Below are 18,064 nucleotides of genomic sequence, written 5' to 3' on the forward strand. Positions count from 1 at the left end.
CGCACCAATTGGAGTGCTTCTTACTGCGGAACTGCGCCTGGATTTTGGCCAATGAGAAGTCGACTTGGTTTTCCCTCGAGCTTGGGACAGTGGTAATCATGGCGCCTCCCGTGAGGTACTGCGTCCCCGGTAAGTGAGCGGTGCCCATAGCCAATCCTGTATAGGAACAGACGCGGGAAGGCTGGATGGCCAGCAGCTCCTGGGGACGCGTGGCTGATGCAGCGTTTTTTCTTCAGGCGAACGTCTGTGTAACTTGGAGGAGGGCAGCCCGGGCAGCGGTACCTACACCCGGCACGGCTACATCTTTTCGTCGCTTGCTGGCTGCCTGACGAAGAGCAGCGAGAATGGCGCGGTAAAGGGGGCGGCATCCCATCTCCGTCCCTACCTTTCTCCTACGCCGCCTTGCGTTTCGCGGCCGTTAGGCAGGGGCGCCGCGACGCGTCTTTAGTGCTCACCGGTGGGACGAGCTGGTCTCTGTCTTGCGCTGTAATCCGCGCTGCCGGGCGCTCAGCCACGCGGACCAGTTGTGTTGGTCTCTCTTGGTTGTGTCGCTGACGCTTGGGAAAGGGAGTTGGGGGAAGAGCAGAGGCGAGCTCACTCTGCAGGGAGCTGAATCCTGTCCGAATGTCGCCTGCTCTCCGGCGTCATCTCGCTCCCTATCCCCGCCTCACTCTCTGCAGTCTAGTCACACGGGCTTCTTGCAATGTCGCTGATGCGCCAGGCTTTCTCCTGCCACAGAGGCTGTGTACACACACCGACTATCTGGAACACGCTCCGCTCCTCCTTAGCCTGTTTAATTCCTACCCATCCTTCACATAGCTCCTCTGGGCTCACTTTCTTAGAAAAGCCCTCCTTGACCCACTAGTTGAGAGGCGTTTGGGGGTTTTTTTTGTTGCTCACAAAGAATTGTATTTGTTTCCTTTCAAACCCTTGTAATTCAGCACGCAGTTAAGTGTTGCCCACTAGACTTTCCCTACTAGACTCTAAGTTCCTTGAAAGCAGGCCTCACCACCACACCTTCAGCGCCTAGTACAAGATAAATTCTCAGTAAAAGATTGCTAAATGCGTGAGTAATACTGTCCTCCTTAGTTCCAGAGACTGATCCAGGATTGACTCAGGGTCAGATAAGCAGCCTTTGAAGTGACAGGTAGCAGAGTAGAAAGGATTCAGAATTAGTAGCTTAGGCGGTAACTAGATTCTGCTTTGGGTAAGAAAGTGAAGTTCTCTGGCTTTAGGTTCTTCTTCATCTGTAAGATGAGAGGCTTTTTATTTAGTCAATTTGGGGAATGTCCTTAACATTCCTGAGTTTGTTTATTTTGTAGATATAGATATCTGTTGATGTGCCAGGCATAGTGCTGACTTCTAGGGATATGGTAATGAGCCAAATACACATGATCTCTGCTATCAAGGGGCACACACACAAATGTAAACAAATGCTCGAATGTATAGTTACAAATGTGATGACTCCTTTGAAAGAACATTACAGGGTACCATGAGAACATATAATAGGCAAACTCCCTTAGTCATCAAAAGTGACATTAAACCTCACTCTAAAAGTTAAATAGGAGTTGGGTGGGTGAAGAGAGCTCAGTCCTGGCAGAAATAACAGATTGAACAGAGATCCTAAGATGGGAAGCAATTTAGTGAGTTGGTGAGATGGAAAGAAGGCCAGGAGAGCTGAAGCACAGTGAACAAGGGAGAGATTAATAAAAGATGAGGCTCACAAATATCTTATCTTACACCAGCCAATACCATGCTCAAAGTCTACAAGTATTCCCTTAAAATGGAAATAAACAAGTATGTCCACATTATACAACATTTATTTGGAAATTCTAGCTTGTACAATAAAATGAGAAACAGAAAGAAGTGGTATAACTTTGGAGGAAAGAGTCAAATTATTTATGATTACAGGCAATATGGTTGTATACTAAGAAATTCTAAGAAAATCACCAAAAAACTTATTAGAACTAATCTGAAATGGTTAGATTATGTCTTCCAGCAGCATTCCTTCTGTGGCCCCCTGGCCCTCCCATTTCATAGAATTTCTAAGGCTTTCCGCTCTGGGCTACAAATCTGTAGTCCACCTGCCCTTGTGACCTCAGCTGTGGGCCAAGGCATTCCTGTATTACTCTCAAGCCACAGAAACGTTTACCCAAGGCTTAGCCAGGATACTCATGTTTTCTTGTTCCCTCTGTAGCTTCCTGTCGTGTCTGTGATGAGAGAAACAGAGTCCCAATTACTGCCTGATGTGGGGGCTATTGTAACCTGTAAGGTAAGTTGGTCCTAACCTCCCTGCTTAGGACACCCAATCATTGTAGAACTGCACTGTCCAGTATGGTAGCCACTAGCCACATGTGTCCATTTAAATTTAAATAAATTAAAATTAAAAATTTATTTCCTCAGTTCCATTAGTCACATTTCAAGTGCTCAATAGCCACCAGTGGTTAGAGGCTGCCATATTGGTCAGCACAGAACATTTCTGTCATCACAGGAAGTTTTACTGGACTGTGGTGGTCTAGAGATTTCCAGATAATGATCAACACAGGCAAGTTCAGGCGTGCATAGTTCTTTCACATAGCTGGTTCCCTGAGTACATAGTTTTACCTGTGTGGGGAACAGGAGCACCAGAGAGTGATAAGGAGGCCCATTTGTTAACATCTGAAGCAAGACCTTTTTCTGCAGAGAAGCAAAAGACTAAACTCTAGCATTCCTGTTACGTTTAAGTCTTTTAGGGTGTTGCAGTGGAAGTACAAATTAATGCTGTACTGACCAGTAACTGTAATACATCAGTACTCCCTGCCCGTCGCCACCCTCTGCCAGGTTAAATTAACTTGTAGCTCTTAGTTTCTTTATATAAATTGCTCCAGCAGAAAATCTGTGTGTAATTCTCAAAATAACTGGAGAGGCAGTGATCCAAATATGCAGCAGCTGAAATGTAGGTTTAAATTCCATCCACTATACAGGCCTTTTAGTAAGATCTATTATGAAATCTAGATTTGCTGTAATGCCATATGTCTATTTATGTTAGACTTTTGTATTTTTCAAAATCTATACCATATTATTTCATTTGATTCTCATAGTAACTCTGTTAGGTGGCCAGAGTGGCTCTTACTCCACTTTACATCTATCACTTCTGCAGGGATAAGTAGGAGTTAACTTGTGTTACATTCTATACTTAGCAGGGTTGCTTGGTTTACAGTCCTGTAATTCCTAGTTTATTGCTGCCTCCTTGAGCTGACAACTGCTAATACTCTAATGCTGATCCTATCTCTATTCCACAGGTCTCTAGCATCAATTCACGCTTTGCCAAAGTACACATCCTATATGTGGGGTCCACACCACTTAAGAACTCTTTTCGAGGAACTATCCGGTAAGAAGTATTCTTGTCTTCACATTTGCCTCCGTGCCTGGAATGAGATTAGGATAGAATGGGAGACTGGAATTTTCAGGGACAACTACAATTTCTACTTCTATTTCTCTCCTCTTTTTGCTTTGATTCTCCCCAGGTAGTACCTGAAGAAAATATTATATGGGTTAAGACAAAAAGAAAAATATTAAGGACGTAGGTCTTTAAAATAGAGCAAAAAGAATTGAGCTAAACTGGAGATTAGTGGTTCGGGGATGATTCATAGCAAACAAGGTGGAAGGCATGTTAGGAAGTACCTTCCTCTCTTCAATTTGATACAGATTAAACCCAAGGATTGTAAGACATTAAAAAGGTTAGTGGGTGAAATGGTAGACTTTTTTCCCCTGTGGGTTCTTTGAGAAGGGACAAACAATTCTTGTGAGCTAGATAATTTAACTTCTGAGGTCATTTCCACCCTGAGAATTCTGTGTGATTCTCTAGAGCTTCTGTTGAGCCTCTCCTAAAGCGGCAAAGTTCCTTATCCTTTCCTGCCAAATCTTATCTGCTTTTCTGTGACCAGAGGTGTTGATACTGCTGCTCTGTGTGATCCAAGAATGGCAAATGGGGTTTTGTCCTCCAGTGAGGACTAGGGATGCTTCTCCACCCTGTTCTGGGTGGCAGCTGGGTCCCAATTATGACTTGTTCTCTCTGCTCTTAGCGTTTTTTGTCTACTAGGAGTCTGCAGAATAGTTCTTTCTCAGAGATAATTAATCTTTTTGTTAATTCTTTTTTATAGCAAAGAAGATGTCCGAGCTACTGAAAAAGACAAGGTTGTTGGTTGGTTCTTTTTTTCCATGGCTTTAGGAATCTCAGTCCTTTTAAATTATTCCAGTGAATTTCAAAGTTCTATAGGAATGTGTGGTCCAAGGAAGTTTAAGGTGTTCCCTACTGGAAGGTATGGAATTCACCTCACTGTCCCTTTCTTCTCCATACAATTTTTGTTCACTCTGTTAACCAGAAGGGGGCTAATATACTCTTTGGCCTTGAAGCCAGGTATTTGTTCATTGCTGTTTCCTCAGACTTATTCTGGATCCTTTCAGAGCCACCTGTAGTACCTTTTATGCACGTCAGATTCCTGATCAAGTTAACTGAATTCAAGATCTTTCGTTTATATGATGATGCTGTAGAAACAATAAAAGTTGTTGATTGACTAAAGTAATGATAACCTCTACCCCCTGAGATTAGAAAGTTTACTGGCTCTACCAGGGATGCTAGTAGTTTCATGTAGACCTGATTGAGAGCTTTCACTTAACACTCTTGTTCTTTCTTTACAGGTTGAAATTTACAAGAGTTTCCGCCCAGGTGACATTGTCTTGGCCAAAGTGGTATCCTTTATTCCAGTAGCCTTATGGTCTCTGTCAAAAGAAGAAATGTAAAGCAGAGAAACAACTCAGGTGGCTGTGGGAGGGAAGACTTATAACTCTTCATTTTCCTTCACCAATCCTATGTGACTAGATCTCCTTAGGTGATGCACAGTCCAACTACCTCCTGACCACTGCTGAGAATGAGCTGGGGGTCGTGGTGGCCCACAGTGAATCGGGTGAGTCAGTCCCTGCTTCCACATGCTTACCTTTCCCTAGGAGCTATGGTTTTGGATTAATCCATTGTTTTTCCTCGTTTCCCTTGTTTTTTAATTACCTAGGAAATCATATATGTATAGATACTTACTACTGAGATTAGAATGATTCTCCTTATATAAATCTAAGGAAAAGTGGGACTTACTCCATAAGTCAGTGGAATAAACAAGTTTTTTTCTGTATGAGGTAAGGTTCCCTAGGTAGCTTTGTGACACTTCAGTTCATACCTAGCTGAAAAGAGAAGGGTCCCAGGCAAATATTTGGGGTCCTAGCTCCAACACCAGCTTTTCCTTCCCAGGTGTCCAGATGGTGCCCATCAGCTGGTGTGAGATGCAGTGCCCTAAGACCCACACTAAAGAATTCCGGAAAGTGGCTCGAGTACAGCCTGAATTCCTGCAGACCTAAGAAGTCACGTTTTACCCCTTGGAGGGGGGTAAGCTGTTTCTGAGAGTACATGTATGAAAGTAACATCAACATGCCATTGTCTTTATTCAAACACCTGGAGCAACCACCTCTAGAACAATCTACCAGAGACTTAGTCTGTAGGTGGAACATTTTTCCTGTGAACCTTTCAGTGGATTTCATTCTCTTGGGTGATAAGTTCCTCTTTCAGAGGCACCAGCAAACAAACTGTATAATGCTGGAAATAGCCTATTCCTTCTGACAGTCTTCTAAATACATATTTTTTGCTATTGACAAAGAAAATATTTTTAAAAAAGGATTTTATGGTTTCTGTTGTCTTGAGTAGGGAAAGGAATCTAAATGGGGTCATGACATTTAGAGCAGAGGTCTGCTTGGTGGCACCCATTAACTAACGTGTAAAGTGCTTGCTTGCTCTGGACAAAGCCTAATCTCTAGTCTTTATATTTCTTATGTTCTGTTTTAAGTACTTTTGCTTATTGAGTCCTTACTATGTGCCAGCCACTGGTCAAGCACTCTATATACATTCCCTCATTTAGAGAGATTATGGTTTAGTGAAAATTATAGGACGCATGTGCTGATTCAGGTAGCATGAATAGTTCTGAAAGTCATCTGGTCAACATAATATTACTGATATAGTGGGTACTCCAGGAAATGTTCCTTAAATCTGAATTGGAAAGAGGGGGAGAGCACTATCACGTGAGGTGGCCAGGGAGGGATTTGTGACATGAGGTAAAAGAAATTAAAGAACTTAGATAAGTGAAGATATTCAAGGCAGAGAGAGAAGCCCAGCAAACTACAGAAGCAGAACTGAACACTTAGGTTTGAGGATGAGGAAGGGATGAGGGTTAAGCATGGAGAAGTTGCAGAGGGAATGGAAGGAAAGACGAATTATGAGATTTCACTTCTTGAGATGCTCTTTGAGGAGCCCATATCTTCTTTGTGTAGTGATGGTGGTTGAGGGTGAGCTTGGGAGTCAGCCCACCTGGGTTTGTATGCTTGAGTTGCTAGCCTTGAGCAGGTTAGGTTGTTTTGTTTTTTAACTGAAAATTTTATTGAGATAATTGTAGGCCCACGTGCAGTTACAAGAAATAATACAAAGAGATCCCTTGTATGTTTTTCCCAGTTTCCCCCAATGGTGTCATTTTGCAAAATTAAAGTATATTATAACAATCAGGATGTTGACATTGATACTTGAACAAGTTATTTTCATTTCTTTAAGTCTGTTTCCTCATCTGGAATGGTATGACCTCATAGGATTATTGTGAGGAAGAAATGCATAAAAGTGCCCAGGACATGCCAATATTACTGTTACATATTATTATTATACATCTGATTGCCTTCTGTCAAATATCTGTTGAATGCCAGGCCTTATGCTGGACACTTTGATGTAATTTGTTTAATCAGTCCCCTATTGGTAGGTATTTTAAAACTTTAGATTTTTCTTTTACAGTGCTGCAGAGAAGATCTATATACCATGAATCTTTTTCATGCCTGTGATTCTGTTGCCAAACAGATTCCTAGAAGTGGAATGCTGGGTCAAAGAATATGCACATTTTGAATTTTAGTTAGATTCTCCCTAATGCCTTGCAAAAAGATGCTACCAATTGATTCTCTCAACAACAGTGTTAGCCATTTTACTATGTTATCTCTGAACTTCACAGTGACCCTGGAAAGTAGCGATCATTTCCACATTTTACAGAGAAGTAAACTAAGGCTTAGAAAAATTAATTAATTTGCTGTAGGCCACACAGACATCAAGTGGCAGAGCAGTATTCAAACCCGGGTTCTGTCTTATATAAAGCCCAGGTTCTTTCTCCTGTGCTGTGGTGCCTCCTTTTTCCTAGTATTGAACAGAACCTTGGGCTTGCAGTTAGAGGCTCTCCAAATTGACATTGGTTTATTAATTATGAGTGTTTCATTTATCCAATAAATATATAGTGAGCGACTGCTCTGCCCACCACTGTTCCAGGAGCTAGCGGGTAAAGCAGTGAAAACGACAGAATCCTTTCCTTGTGGAGCTCACAGTCTAGTGGAGGAAGACAGATGACAAATAATAAAGAAATGTTAGCATTTCAGATAGTACTAAAAAAATGGTGTCATAAAGAAGAGCATTTGAGAGGCCGGCCCCATGGCCGAGGGGTTAAGTTCGCGTGCTCTGCTTTGGTGGCCTGGAGTTTGCTGGTTCGGATCCTCTGCACGGACCTATACACCACTCATCAAGCCATGCTGTGGCAGCATCCCACATAGAACTAGAAGGACCTACAACTAGGATATACAACTATGTACTGGGGCTTTGAGGAGAAAAAAAGAGGAAGATTGGCAACAGATGTTAGCTCAGGGCCAATCTTCCTCACCAAAAAGCATACCTTAAAAAAAAAAAAAGAGCATTTGAAACAACTGGACAATAGCCTTCTCTGATCTCCTACAGACTGGGTTAGATTTCCTCACCGTTAACCACCCAATATTGTACTACAAGTTAGTTATGTGCCTGTCTCCCCTACTAGCCTGAGCTTTTAGGGCAGGATTCTGTCTTATCTTTGAATCTCTAGTACCTGGTACTGTGCCTAACACATACCACCTGCTGAATAAAATATGTTTTGAGTGTACAGGTAGCTGACTGAACTGCTGTGCCCCAACAGTGATGTTTAGTGATGGTGACATTTGCTAACCTGAAATTGGTTGAGACAAGGAGGATATTCTTTCTGTGCCTGGAATAGTGGTTCTCAGCCTGGGTTAGTGAACTTTAAAACTGCCCATCCATGTTTAAAGAAGAAAAAGAAAAAGTAGGTGCCCTAGCTCTACTTCCAGATATCATAGAAAGCCACATGACCTAGTGGTTAAGTTCAGCGCACTTCACTTTGGTGGCCCAGGTTCAGTTCCCAGGCATGGACCTATGCCACCCATCAGTGGTCATGCTGTGGCAGCAACCGACATACAAAATAGAGGGAGATTGGTACAGATGTTAACTCAGGACAGATCTTCCTCAGTAAAAACAAAAAACAAACCCAAAAAAGTATTTAAATTTTAGAACAAGAACATTTAGTTGAACTAATGTCCTTCATCTGGATTCCAGTGCTTAGTAGTGTACCTTCTGCCAAATTTCTACATCTTTTCGACTTGTTTCCTCTTCTGTATACTGGGGATACCAGTCCCTTCAGAGGTTGTCAAGATTAGAGGTTATGTATATAACGTGCCTCACCCAATGGCTGGCACAGGGGAGCTTCATAAGAGCTTAATAGATGGAGTGTGTTACTTGGCTCCTACTAGAAGAGAAAAGCATTATGGGCTGTCTCTTGCCTTATGGGCTTTCTCATGTCCCAGTGATCTTTTCAGAGGCCTTAGAGAGAAGGTAAATGTGAGTATGCCCCTTCCCAATTATGCATATAATGTAATTATACTCCTTTTCTCCTGCATCAAGTCATTTTATGAGGTTATGTGTAATTTTTCAGGGTGTTAATTAGTTAACTGACAAGGTTAAAAAACTTTAGGGGCCAAAAAGAAAGGTGTGAATCAGGTTTACAACTTACTAATAGAAAAGGATTGGCTTAAAAAAAAACCAGTGAAGGACCTGCCCCGTGGCCAAGTGGTTAAGTTCGCGCGCTCTGCTTAGGCTGCCCAGGGTTTTGCCAGTTCAGATCCTCGGGGACATGGCGCCCGCCTGTCAGGCCATGCTGAGGCGGCGTCCCACATAGCACAACTAGAATATACAACTATGTACTAGAAGGCTTTGGGGAGAAGGAAAAAAAAATTGGCAACAGATGTTAGCTCAGGTGCTAATCTAAAAAAAAAAATCTGGTAAACAAGCCTTTGCCTTACTCTAAAGAGGCCATAATGGAGTTTCAGAATTTTACTTTCCCAGTCAAGGGGCTTTCAGTAACCAGCACCACTGAGCAAGAACTATAGAGAGGCAATGGGAATGGAGAGCTCAGCCAGGAAGACCTCCCACTCCCACCTCAGTTCTCCAACCTGAACTGGAAAACCTAGTGAGATACACGATTTTGGGGCCTGTGTAGAGCAAGAACTTGGGTAATGAGAGACATTTCAAGTGGAATGTTCAAGCTGATTTTCTCAGACGAGATATTACACATCACACGAAAAATATTGCACATCACTCCTTTATTATACTGATCTGGAGAAAAGATTTAGTACAGTTATGCTGAAAGTGAGTACTGGGCCCAAGTGGCAGAGCCAACCAACTGAAACATGATTCAAAAATCAGACACAATGAAAGACACACTTGGACATGATCAAGAGGCATTTCACTGCCATAAAACAAGCCAGGGGAGGGATTCTAAAACACAAAGCAGGATGAACTCCTACACCTTAGAAGTCAAGGAGCTTATCCCATGTTGGTGTGAGGAATGGTTATATTCTAATGAACACATGTGGGAATGTTTCAACCGCCACTAGAAACCCCAGAAGGGTTTTTGTTTTGTATTATTTATATATATATACTTTTATTTTTTGTAAAAGTAAATGCAACACAGAAACATTCAGGATTGATCCCAATCTTCTGGAGCCAGCTCCTCTGGGGTCAGGGAGGAAATGTTTGTTTTAATCACCATGCAAGTTACATTCATTTTCCACTGGAATGACTAGAGCCCCCCCCCCCCACCCCCCAAGTAGGCACCTGACTACAGAATAGTACAGGACTGGCTCCTGGGAACACAAATCGGTTCTCTTGCTTCTCCTCATTGGTCACACCTTGGCATGGTTCCTCCCTATCCCCTACTTAAGCAGGTCCTTATAAAGCACTAGCTAAAACCCCAGAGTTACTACCTCTCAACTCTCTTGGCTAAGAGTCTTCCCTCGGCTTGGACGGAGGACCCATGCCCCAGAGGTGCCATTCTGACTAGATTGTGTGAAGGGAGTGGGTGCAAGAGACAAAATGGCTAAAATGAAATTGGGAACCACCAGTCCCCATCTGCAGCTACAACTTAGGATGCCTACAGATGTGGTCAGTGTGGCATGTGCAGAGGAGAGGTGCAGAGGAATGGGATGGGCAGGGTGGGTGTCCTTGGGAAAGAAGTCTGCCTGCCTTCACTTCTTGGCCTTGCCCTGGGCAGCCACAGCTTCCATGGCTTTACGCACGGTCTCTTCATCCCCCAGGAACTGCATGGGCTTGATGGGCTTCAAGTTCTTGTCCAATTCATAGACCATGGGAATACCAGTTGGCAGGTTCAGCTCCATGATAGCCTCTTCAGAGAGACCTGAAAATACCCATCATGATCAGCCAAGCAAGACATGAATCCACATCACCCGTCCAGGTGGCAAAGGACTTCGGTAGGAATTAAAACAGGACACCCTTTCTGATATTTGTAATAACAGTAATGATCTTTGTTATGGTAAATCAGTCACTCAAGAAACACCTCCAATACTTATTTGTCAGCCACTGAAAAGCAAAAAAAAGTATAAAAGGTGTGTACTGCAGATATCTCTCTCAAAGAGGGGTCTGGAAGCCCAAAACGAAGCAAGACTATACACATCTCAAATGTTCTACATAGTCCACCCAGCTTGCCAAATGAATCAGCACATCTGGGCCTCTATGCCCACAGGTGAAATAATTTAAGAAGCAAATTGAGGTTCACGTGTGAAGTTGCACCAAGTTGTGATTAAAGAGGATCTAATCAGCAGTTTCAACTGGCAATCCTAGTCGGGAGGTGGACAGCTCATACTGTAATGTGTATCTGAATCACCTGGGTGATAGACGCAGCTTCTGAATCAGGTCTGCAATGGGACCTGAGGTTCTACGTGTATAACAAGCACCCAGGGAGTCTGGCTGCCTCTGCAGCTTATGCTTTGACACAGAAGGGTGGAGGGTGTGTTTCCACTAGGAGTCAAATCTAGACTGTCTCTAGGCTATCAATATGTCTAGCCCTTTCCGAAGGTCTCTTTGGTACTAAATCAGTCCCTGATTCATGGCAGGTCTGCTTTATCCCTGCCCCTCTCTTAAAAAATGTACATACCCTCCAGATGCTTGACGATGCCCCGGAGGCTGTTGCCATGGGCAGCAATCAATACCCGTTTCCCCTCCTTGATCTGGGGAACTATTTCTTCATTCCAAAAGGGCAGAGCTCTGGCAATAGTGTCCTTCAGACTCTCACAGGAGGGTAGCTGATCTTCAGTGAGGTCTGCATACCTGCGATCCTAAACAACAAAAGCTCACCAGTTATTAGCAGCTGCATCTGTTCTGCCCATTCCTCATCCCCTCAGGGGCCAAAGTGATGGGTGAAGGTCTCTCACCAGGGAATGCAGCTGAGAGCTTGGGAAAGGGGATCATCATCATCCTGCCCCTCCCTCCATTACCCACTATTGGGAAGATTAACAGTTCAAAAGAAACCTAACTTAGAAAAGGAAGAAAAAAAAAGTTAGGCTACAAGGCTCTTCCCAATTCACGTTATCTTGCAAGTGGCTTAGGAAGGCCCTAAGGCTACGGGTGGGTTTTATAAAATATGGCAACAGAGATATAAAAAAGGAGATATAAATGCCTTTTAGATAAACAACATAAACTATCAACTAAATCTTTAACAAGTGAAAGTCATTCCTCGGAGAAAGGAGAGTACCTTTCAACTATTTTATCATAAATCATAAACTCAATGGGACTAGGCAGACACTAATAAAAGCTAAAAAAAGAATGAGGCCTAGATTCTAATCCCCAGGTCATGGGTTGAGTGAGCCAAATCTCGGTTTGTCCATACCTTACTGATGTTGCTGTAGAAGGGATGGTCGGGCTCCATCGGAGGTGGTGGAACATCATAGGAGCGCCTCCAGATCTTTACCTGGGCCTCGCCATGCTTGGCAGCAGTTTCTGCTTTATTGAGGCCAGTCAGACCTCCATAGTGCCGCTCATTGAGGCGCCAAGTCCTCACTACTGGCAGCCACATTTGGTCAATGGCATCCAGCACTGTCCAGAGGGTCCGAATTGCTCTCTTCTGCACTGAGGTGAAGCAGATGTCAAACTCATAGCCAGCATCTGGAAATTGTAAGTTCAAAGTGATAAGTTGATCAGGTCTACTCTGGAGCCAGAATTTTCTTACATATAAATTTCCCATATAGATAGTCCAAATGAAGATTATTTGACTAAATATTTTCTTTTGTATATCCTAGTAGGAAAAACAGTATTTTGCTGTATGTATAACAGTATGTTATAGTTGCCAACATGCCTCCCAGTAGTTCCCCAATAGTTCACCTAACCCAAGGCCTAAATGTACTATCAACCAGCCAACCTGCAATCTGTGCAGCTTACCCTAATGCCCAGAATGCTGTGCTTAAGCACATTTTAAGAATTTATTTCTGCTGCAGTTCTGTCAAGAAAAGGATCCTAAACAAGTGGAATCTCTTAATAAATAACAATAGCTAATATTTATAGAGAGCTTACCATCTGTCAGGCACTAAGTACTTTGTTGGTTTTTATTTAGTCTTCCTAACAATCCTACGAGGTTATAATCCTTACAACCCATCTAACCAGATGAGGAAAATAAAGACTAGAGGAGTTAAGCAAACTATCCAAGGTCACAGCAATTATGTGGGGGAGATTAAAACCCAGGCTGTGTGACTCCAAAATCCAATTCACAACCACCACCTCTAGCTACCTCCGTATTTTCCTAACTCCTCTAAGGATCCTGATGTTTGTGTTTTAGTTAGACATGTCACTTCTGAGTGATAATTACTAATGTATTTCAGTTCACTTTAACCTCTGGTCTAGTGGAAATGGGATTTTAACCTTCCAACAATCAGGACACAGCAAGAGCTCTTAGAGGACGTTGGTAAAACTTGAGTTTGCTGCCTACCTAAAGCAATATACAGATTCAATGCTATCCCAATCAGAATCCCAAGAACATTCTTCACAGAAATTGAACAAACAATCCTAAAATTCATATGGGGGAACAAAAGACCACGAATTGCTAAAGCAATCCTGAGCAAGAAAAACAAAGCCGGCGGAATCACAATCCCCGATTTCAAAACATACTACAAAGCTACAGTGATCAAAACAGCATGGTACTGGTACAAAAACAGGTCCACAGATCAATGGAACAGAATTGAAAGCCCAGAGATAAAACCACACATCTATGGACAGCTAATCTTCGACAAAGGAGCAGAGGGCCTACAATGGAGAAAAGAAAGTCTCTTCAACAAATGGTGCTGGGAAAACTGGACAGCCACATGCAAAAGATTGAAAATTGACCAGTCTTTTTCACCACACACCAAAATAAACTCAAAATGGATCAAAGACCTAAAGATTAGGCCTGAGACAATAAGTCTTTTGGAAGAGAATATAGGCAGTACACTCTTTGACATCAGCTTCAAAAGAATCTTTTCGGACACTGTAACTCCTCAGTTGAGGGAAACAATAGAAAGAATAAACAAATGGGACTTCATCAGACTAAAGAGCTTCTTCAAGGCAAGGGAAAACAGAATTGAAACAAAAAAACAGCTCACTAATTGGGAAAAAATATTTACAAGCCACTTATCCGACAAAGGGTTAATCTCCATAATATACAAAGAACTCACACTGCTTAACAACAAAAAAACAAACAACCCGATCAAAAAATGGGCAGAGGACATGAACAGACATTTCTCAAAAGAAGAGATGAATATGGCCAATAGACACATGAAAAGATGTTCATCATCGCTAATCATCAGGGAAATGCAAATCAAAACTACACTAAGATATCACCTTACCCCCGTTAGATTGGCAAAAACATCCAAAACCAAGAACGACAAATGTTGGAGAGGTTGTGGAGAAAGAGGAACCCTCATACACTGTTGGTGGGAATGCAAACTGGTACAGCCACTATGGAAAACAGTATGGAGATTTCTCAAAAAGTTAAAAATAGAAATACCCTATGACCCAGCCATCCCATTACTGGGCATCTATCCTAAGAACCTGATATCAGATATCTCAAGAGTCCGTTGCACCCCTATGTTCATCGCAGCATTATTTACAATAGCCAAGACGTGGAACCAGCCTACATGCCCAGAAACTGATGATTGGATAAAGAAGATGTGGTATATATACACAATGGAATACTACTCAGCCAAAAAAAAAGACGAAATTGGCCCATTCACAACAATGTGGATGGACCTCGAGGGCATTATGTTAAGCGAAATAAGTCAGTCAGAGAAAGACGAACTCTATATGACTCCACTCATAGGTGGAAATTAGTATATTGAGAAGGAGATCTGATCGGTGGTTACCAGGGAAAAGGGGGGGTGGGGGGAGGGTACGGAGGGGGAAGTGGTGTACCCACAACATGACTAACAAAAATGTACAACTGAAATTTCACAAGCTTGTAATCCATCATAACATTAATAAAAAAAAAAAAAAAACTTGAGTTTGCTGCATTTTTCACTAGAGTGTGGAAATCACGTCAGAAACTCCTCATCCACAGTTCCTCCCTCCTGTAGTCAAAGTGCCAGCCTATTCCTGAGTACCCTCAATGTATTTACTTAGGTCAACTGTTGTACCAAGTTCAGGAGAAGCCACTCACTGGAGAAAGAGCAAGTGCTGTGGACTGATTTATTGAGGGGTGGTAGTCAAGAGTTACGTTGGCCCAACCAGTGGGTTACAATTCATCTTATGTTTCATGAAAGATTCCTCTCCCTCCCACTTTAATGGGGAGATGGCCCTTTCCTTATGTAGTGGGCCAGGAAAACCTTCCTGTTTTTCTCCATGAAGCTACAAGGCCCTCTCTGAAATTCAGCACAAACTTTCCTGGGTACTGTCTCATACTGAGTTTGCCAACAGTAACTAATGAAATGTGAAGTGAATTTTTCTGCCAGTCATTCAACTGAGGAGGAGGCCAGTAAGAACCACACTGATGGGGGAAGGGAGGATTAATCACCAGGAAACCCACCACTAACCACAAGGGAAAAGAAGATCTCATCCCTGGGTTTCAGGACAAGTCCTAGTAGACTCGGTTACCATCTCCTCCCTAACCATAATGGCTCCCCAATAAAAGGCTGAGTCACTGGGAAGTGAATATCCACAGTGCAAGCCTCAGCTCCCATACTGAAAAGCTACTGGCTGTTTCACTGCATTTATTTCCACTTGCAATGGAGTGCCTCACAATGGATACACAAACAGGTCCCACAGGAGAAAAGCAGTTCCCCTTGGGGCTCTTACCAGAGAACTCTAAAGCCTCTTCCTTTAATTTGCCCATTAAACAAAAGCATAGCCTAGGACACTGCCAGGGATGCAGGGGACCACCTCTGCCTCCTCCAGGAGTAAGACTGCATGGGAAACTCGGGTCTCACTAGCTTCCTCCTGAAATGACTCAAGATTTTATAAACCCTATACCACTTAAAGCTCTGGTGAATGTCATATGTTGATTTTAGGTCTTGTATATTAGTAGATTATCATGATGGTCTTCATCATTGAGAGTTTTTGCATTTAGTCTTTCATTTTTTAATATAATCATCTGTGATGCCCATAATTGATATTAAGATTTTAAATGGGACTTTTTTTTTAACTAATGCTACCAACATTTATTTAAAAACTGAAACAGGGTCTGTTATTTTAAAGAGAGATTCGAGTTTAACCATTTGATCAGTCTTAGAAGACAGATGCAATTTGCTTTCTCCTGGGGTTAGTCATCAGCAAACCACCAGAGGCCCATCAGTTCTTCCTGCCAGGCAGCAGGAGAGAAAATGGCCTCCTTTACCAGCATGGTGCCTTCCCCAGCCTCTCTTAAATGGTTATGAGGTCACACCAGGCCATCCCCAAGCATTCACACATACCCGCAGCAGGATTACATTTCCCAGGCTTTGCTAACCTTTGCTTCATTTCAAAAGGATCTATAGTGAAGGCAAGAAGCTAGAGAGAGCCACCTGGGACAAATAGCTGTTCCACATCAACCAGGCATCAATGACCCTTTAAAATGGCTGTTGCTTTGTCCAGAGGTTAGAAGGGAGCAGGGTGGATCTGCCCAAATCATCAGTGGAAGTACCTCCGCAGTTCAGAGATTCTTTGAATTGCTGGCAGCGGGGAATACTTCCTTATTAGCATTCCAAAATCAGAGAGCGCTGTCTGCCGCAGGGGGCAAGCCTGGGTAGGCAAGCTTATCTCACCGCCACTTCCACCTTTGCCCGGAGTCCTTGGCCGGCAGCCTACCAGCTCCTGGCACTTACCTGTTACTCAAGCGCAGAGTCGGGGCTAGGGCGCGGGACCAGGAATAAGATACGACCTCAGACAAGTCATCTTTCCAATCCTCACTTTTCCCAACTATAAAAGAGGGCCAGGGAGGGATGGGAAGGAGGATAAAACCTGCCTACTTTATGGGGTTGTGGAGAGAGTCAACTCAAATTCTTCATTCATTCATTCATTCACTCAATTACATTTGTGGATGTATTTCAGACACAGGATTTGTGGAATGCTGAACAGCAAAGGCCTACACAAGCACGTGATTCCTTGTCTCTTGAAACCTGTTGGGCCCCCCAGCGCAGCGTCACCCCCAACCCCCACCCTGCCACAGCGCGGGATCCACAGCCCCCTCCTGAGAAGGCTTGGTTACAGCTGCTGTAAAACACAGGGCATCCAATTTAATAACCCGTCCCCGAGTTACTAAATGCCCAGACAGGAAAGAGGGAGAATTTCGCAAGGCGATCTCGTAGAGAGCGCAGTGGGCTGCGGGGAGACCGCTCACACTCGACTGGGTGACCTTGAGCAAGTCGATCCCCCACCCTGGGCCCAGTGCAAAATACACTGCTGGAGAGATGAAGCCCAAGTTCTCGGCCCTCTCCGGGAGGCGCGGGGGCGACTCAGGCAGCCCTGAGCGAGCGGCGCCCGCCCGGGCCTCGCAGCGCCCACCCACAGCCCGCCCCGGCCCGCTCCGCACCTCGCAGTGCCTGCCCGCCGCGCTTCGCCTCCTCGTGCCCAGCCGGGCTCAGGTCGGCGTCGTACCAGCCGCTGAAGCGGTTCTCCAGGTTCCACGCGCTCTCGCCGTGCCGGATCAGCACCAGCTTATAGGCGGCCATGGCGGCGACTCAGAGTGCGGCGCAGACTGGGGCTCGCTGAGATTCCGGAGTCGCAGCCCAGCCTCCGGCCGCGCCTGCGCGCTCGCGCCCCACCGCCCGGGTCCCGCGCACTTGCCTGCCCAAATCTTTCCACTCGCTCGGGGCCGCCCTCCGTCCGCCGAGTGTGCGCATGCGCCCCGTGCCAGCGCCGCGGCCGCCTGAGGGAGACGGCGAGCTCGAGGACGACAGGGCGCATGCGGCCTGCGCCGCCCGCCCCGCGTCCGCCTCGGCGGTCACGGAGCGCACGTAAGCGCCCAGGGGCGGTGGGAACTGCGGGCGGCGCCGGGCGTGCGCACCGGCCGGAGTTTCCGCGAGTCGCTCACGTCTCCTGGTATTGTCTTTCCTAAGCCATCATTCGTAATAAGATGGCCTTTATCATTAGCTCCTGCCAGGTCACTTTCCCCTCCGGACGCAAAACTTGACTCTCACACGTGTATGAGTCTTCTCTTTCACTTTATTTGCTTCGTATCTTTGGGCAGGTCGTGTAACGTCGCCTAGCTTCGTTTGTAAATAGACATCATAAATACTTAGCTGGTGCCTGGCTACCTGCAAGGTGCTCAGTGAACAGCTGTTAGTATTTGCTATCTCATTTCAGTGGACACTGGTGTCCTATTTTACACAAAAGGGAACTGGCTGTGACTGC

General features: G+C 44.3%; 2 protein-coding genes across 3 annotated transcripts; one reads left to right on the plus strand and one right to left on the minus strand.

The window, feature by feature from the left end:
- The first annotated feature begins 28 nt into the window (after window positions 1-28).
- On the plus strand, window positions 29-6,579 carry EXOSC1 (exosome component 1). Of its 2 annotated transcripts, none has more exons than XR_011494706.1 (8): window positions 29-129; window positions 237-352; window positions 2,198-2,272; window positions 3,282-3,370; window positions 4,143-4,301; window positions 4,681-4,731; window positions 4,862-4,946; window positions 5,282-6,579. XR_011494706.1 is itself a non-coding variant. In XM_014862722.3 (8 exons), the coding sequence occupies exons 1-8, from the start codon at window positions 99-101 to the stop codon at window positions 5,386-5,388; spliced, it is 588 nt and encodes a 195-aa protein (XP_014718208.1). In that variant the 5' UTR covers window positions 29-98; the 3' UTR covers window positions 5,389-6,579. The 2 variants fall into 2 exon arrangements, 1 of the variants encoding a protein (XP_014718208.1); XM_014862722.3 differs by having other exon boundaries at window positions 4,143-4,176.
- Window positions 6,580-9,505: 2,926 nt separating this feature from the next.
- On the minus strand, window positions 9,506-17,623 carry PGAM1 (phosphoglycerate mutase 1). The gene is made up of 4 exons (XM_014862717.3): window positions 17,244-17,623; window positions 12,105-12,379; window positions 11,373-11,553; window positions 9,506-10,616 (listed from the first exon to the last, which is right to left on the minus strand). The coding sequence occupies exons 1-4, from the start codon at window positions 17,380-17,382 to the stop codon at window positions 10,447-10,449; spliced, it is 765 nt and encodes a 254-aa protein (XP_014718203.1). The 5' UTR covers window positions 17,383-17,623; the 3' UTR covers window positions 9,506-10,446.
- Between the last annotated feature and the right edge of the window lie 441 nt (window positions 17,624-18,064).

This window comes from Equus asinus, chromosome 2 (genome assembly GCF_041296235.1).
Source record: "Equus asinus isolate D_3611 breed Donkey chromosome 2, EquAss-T2T_v2, whole genome shotgun sequence".
Taxonomy (NCBI): domain Eukaryota; kingdom Metazoa; phylum Chordata; class Mammalia; order Perissodactyla; family Equidae; genus Equus; species Equus asinus.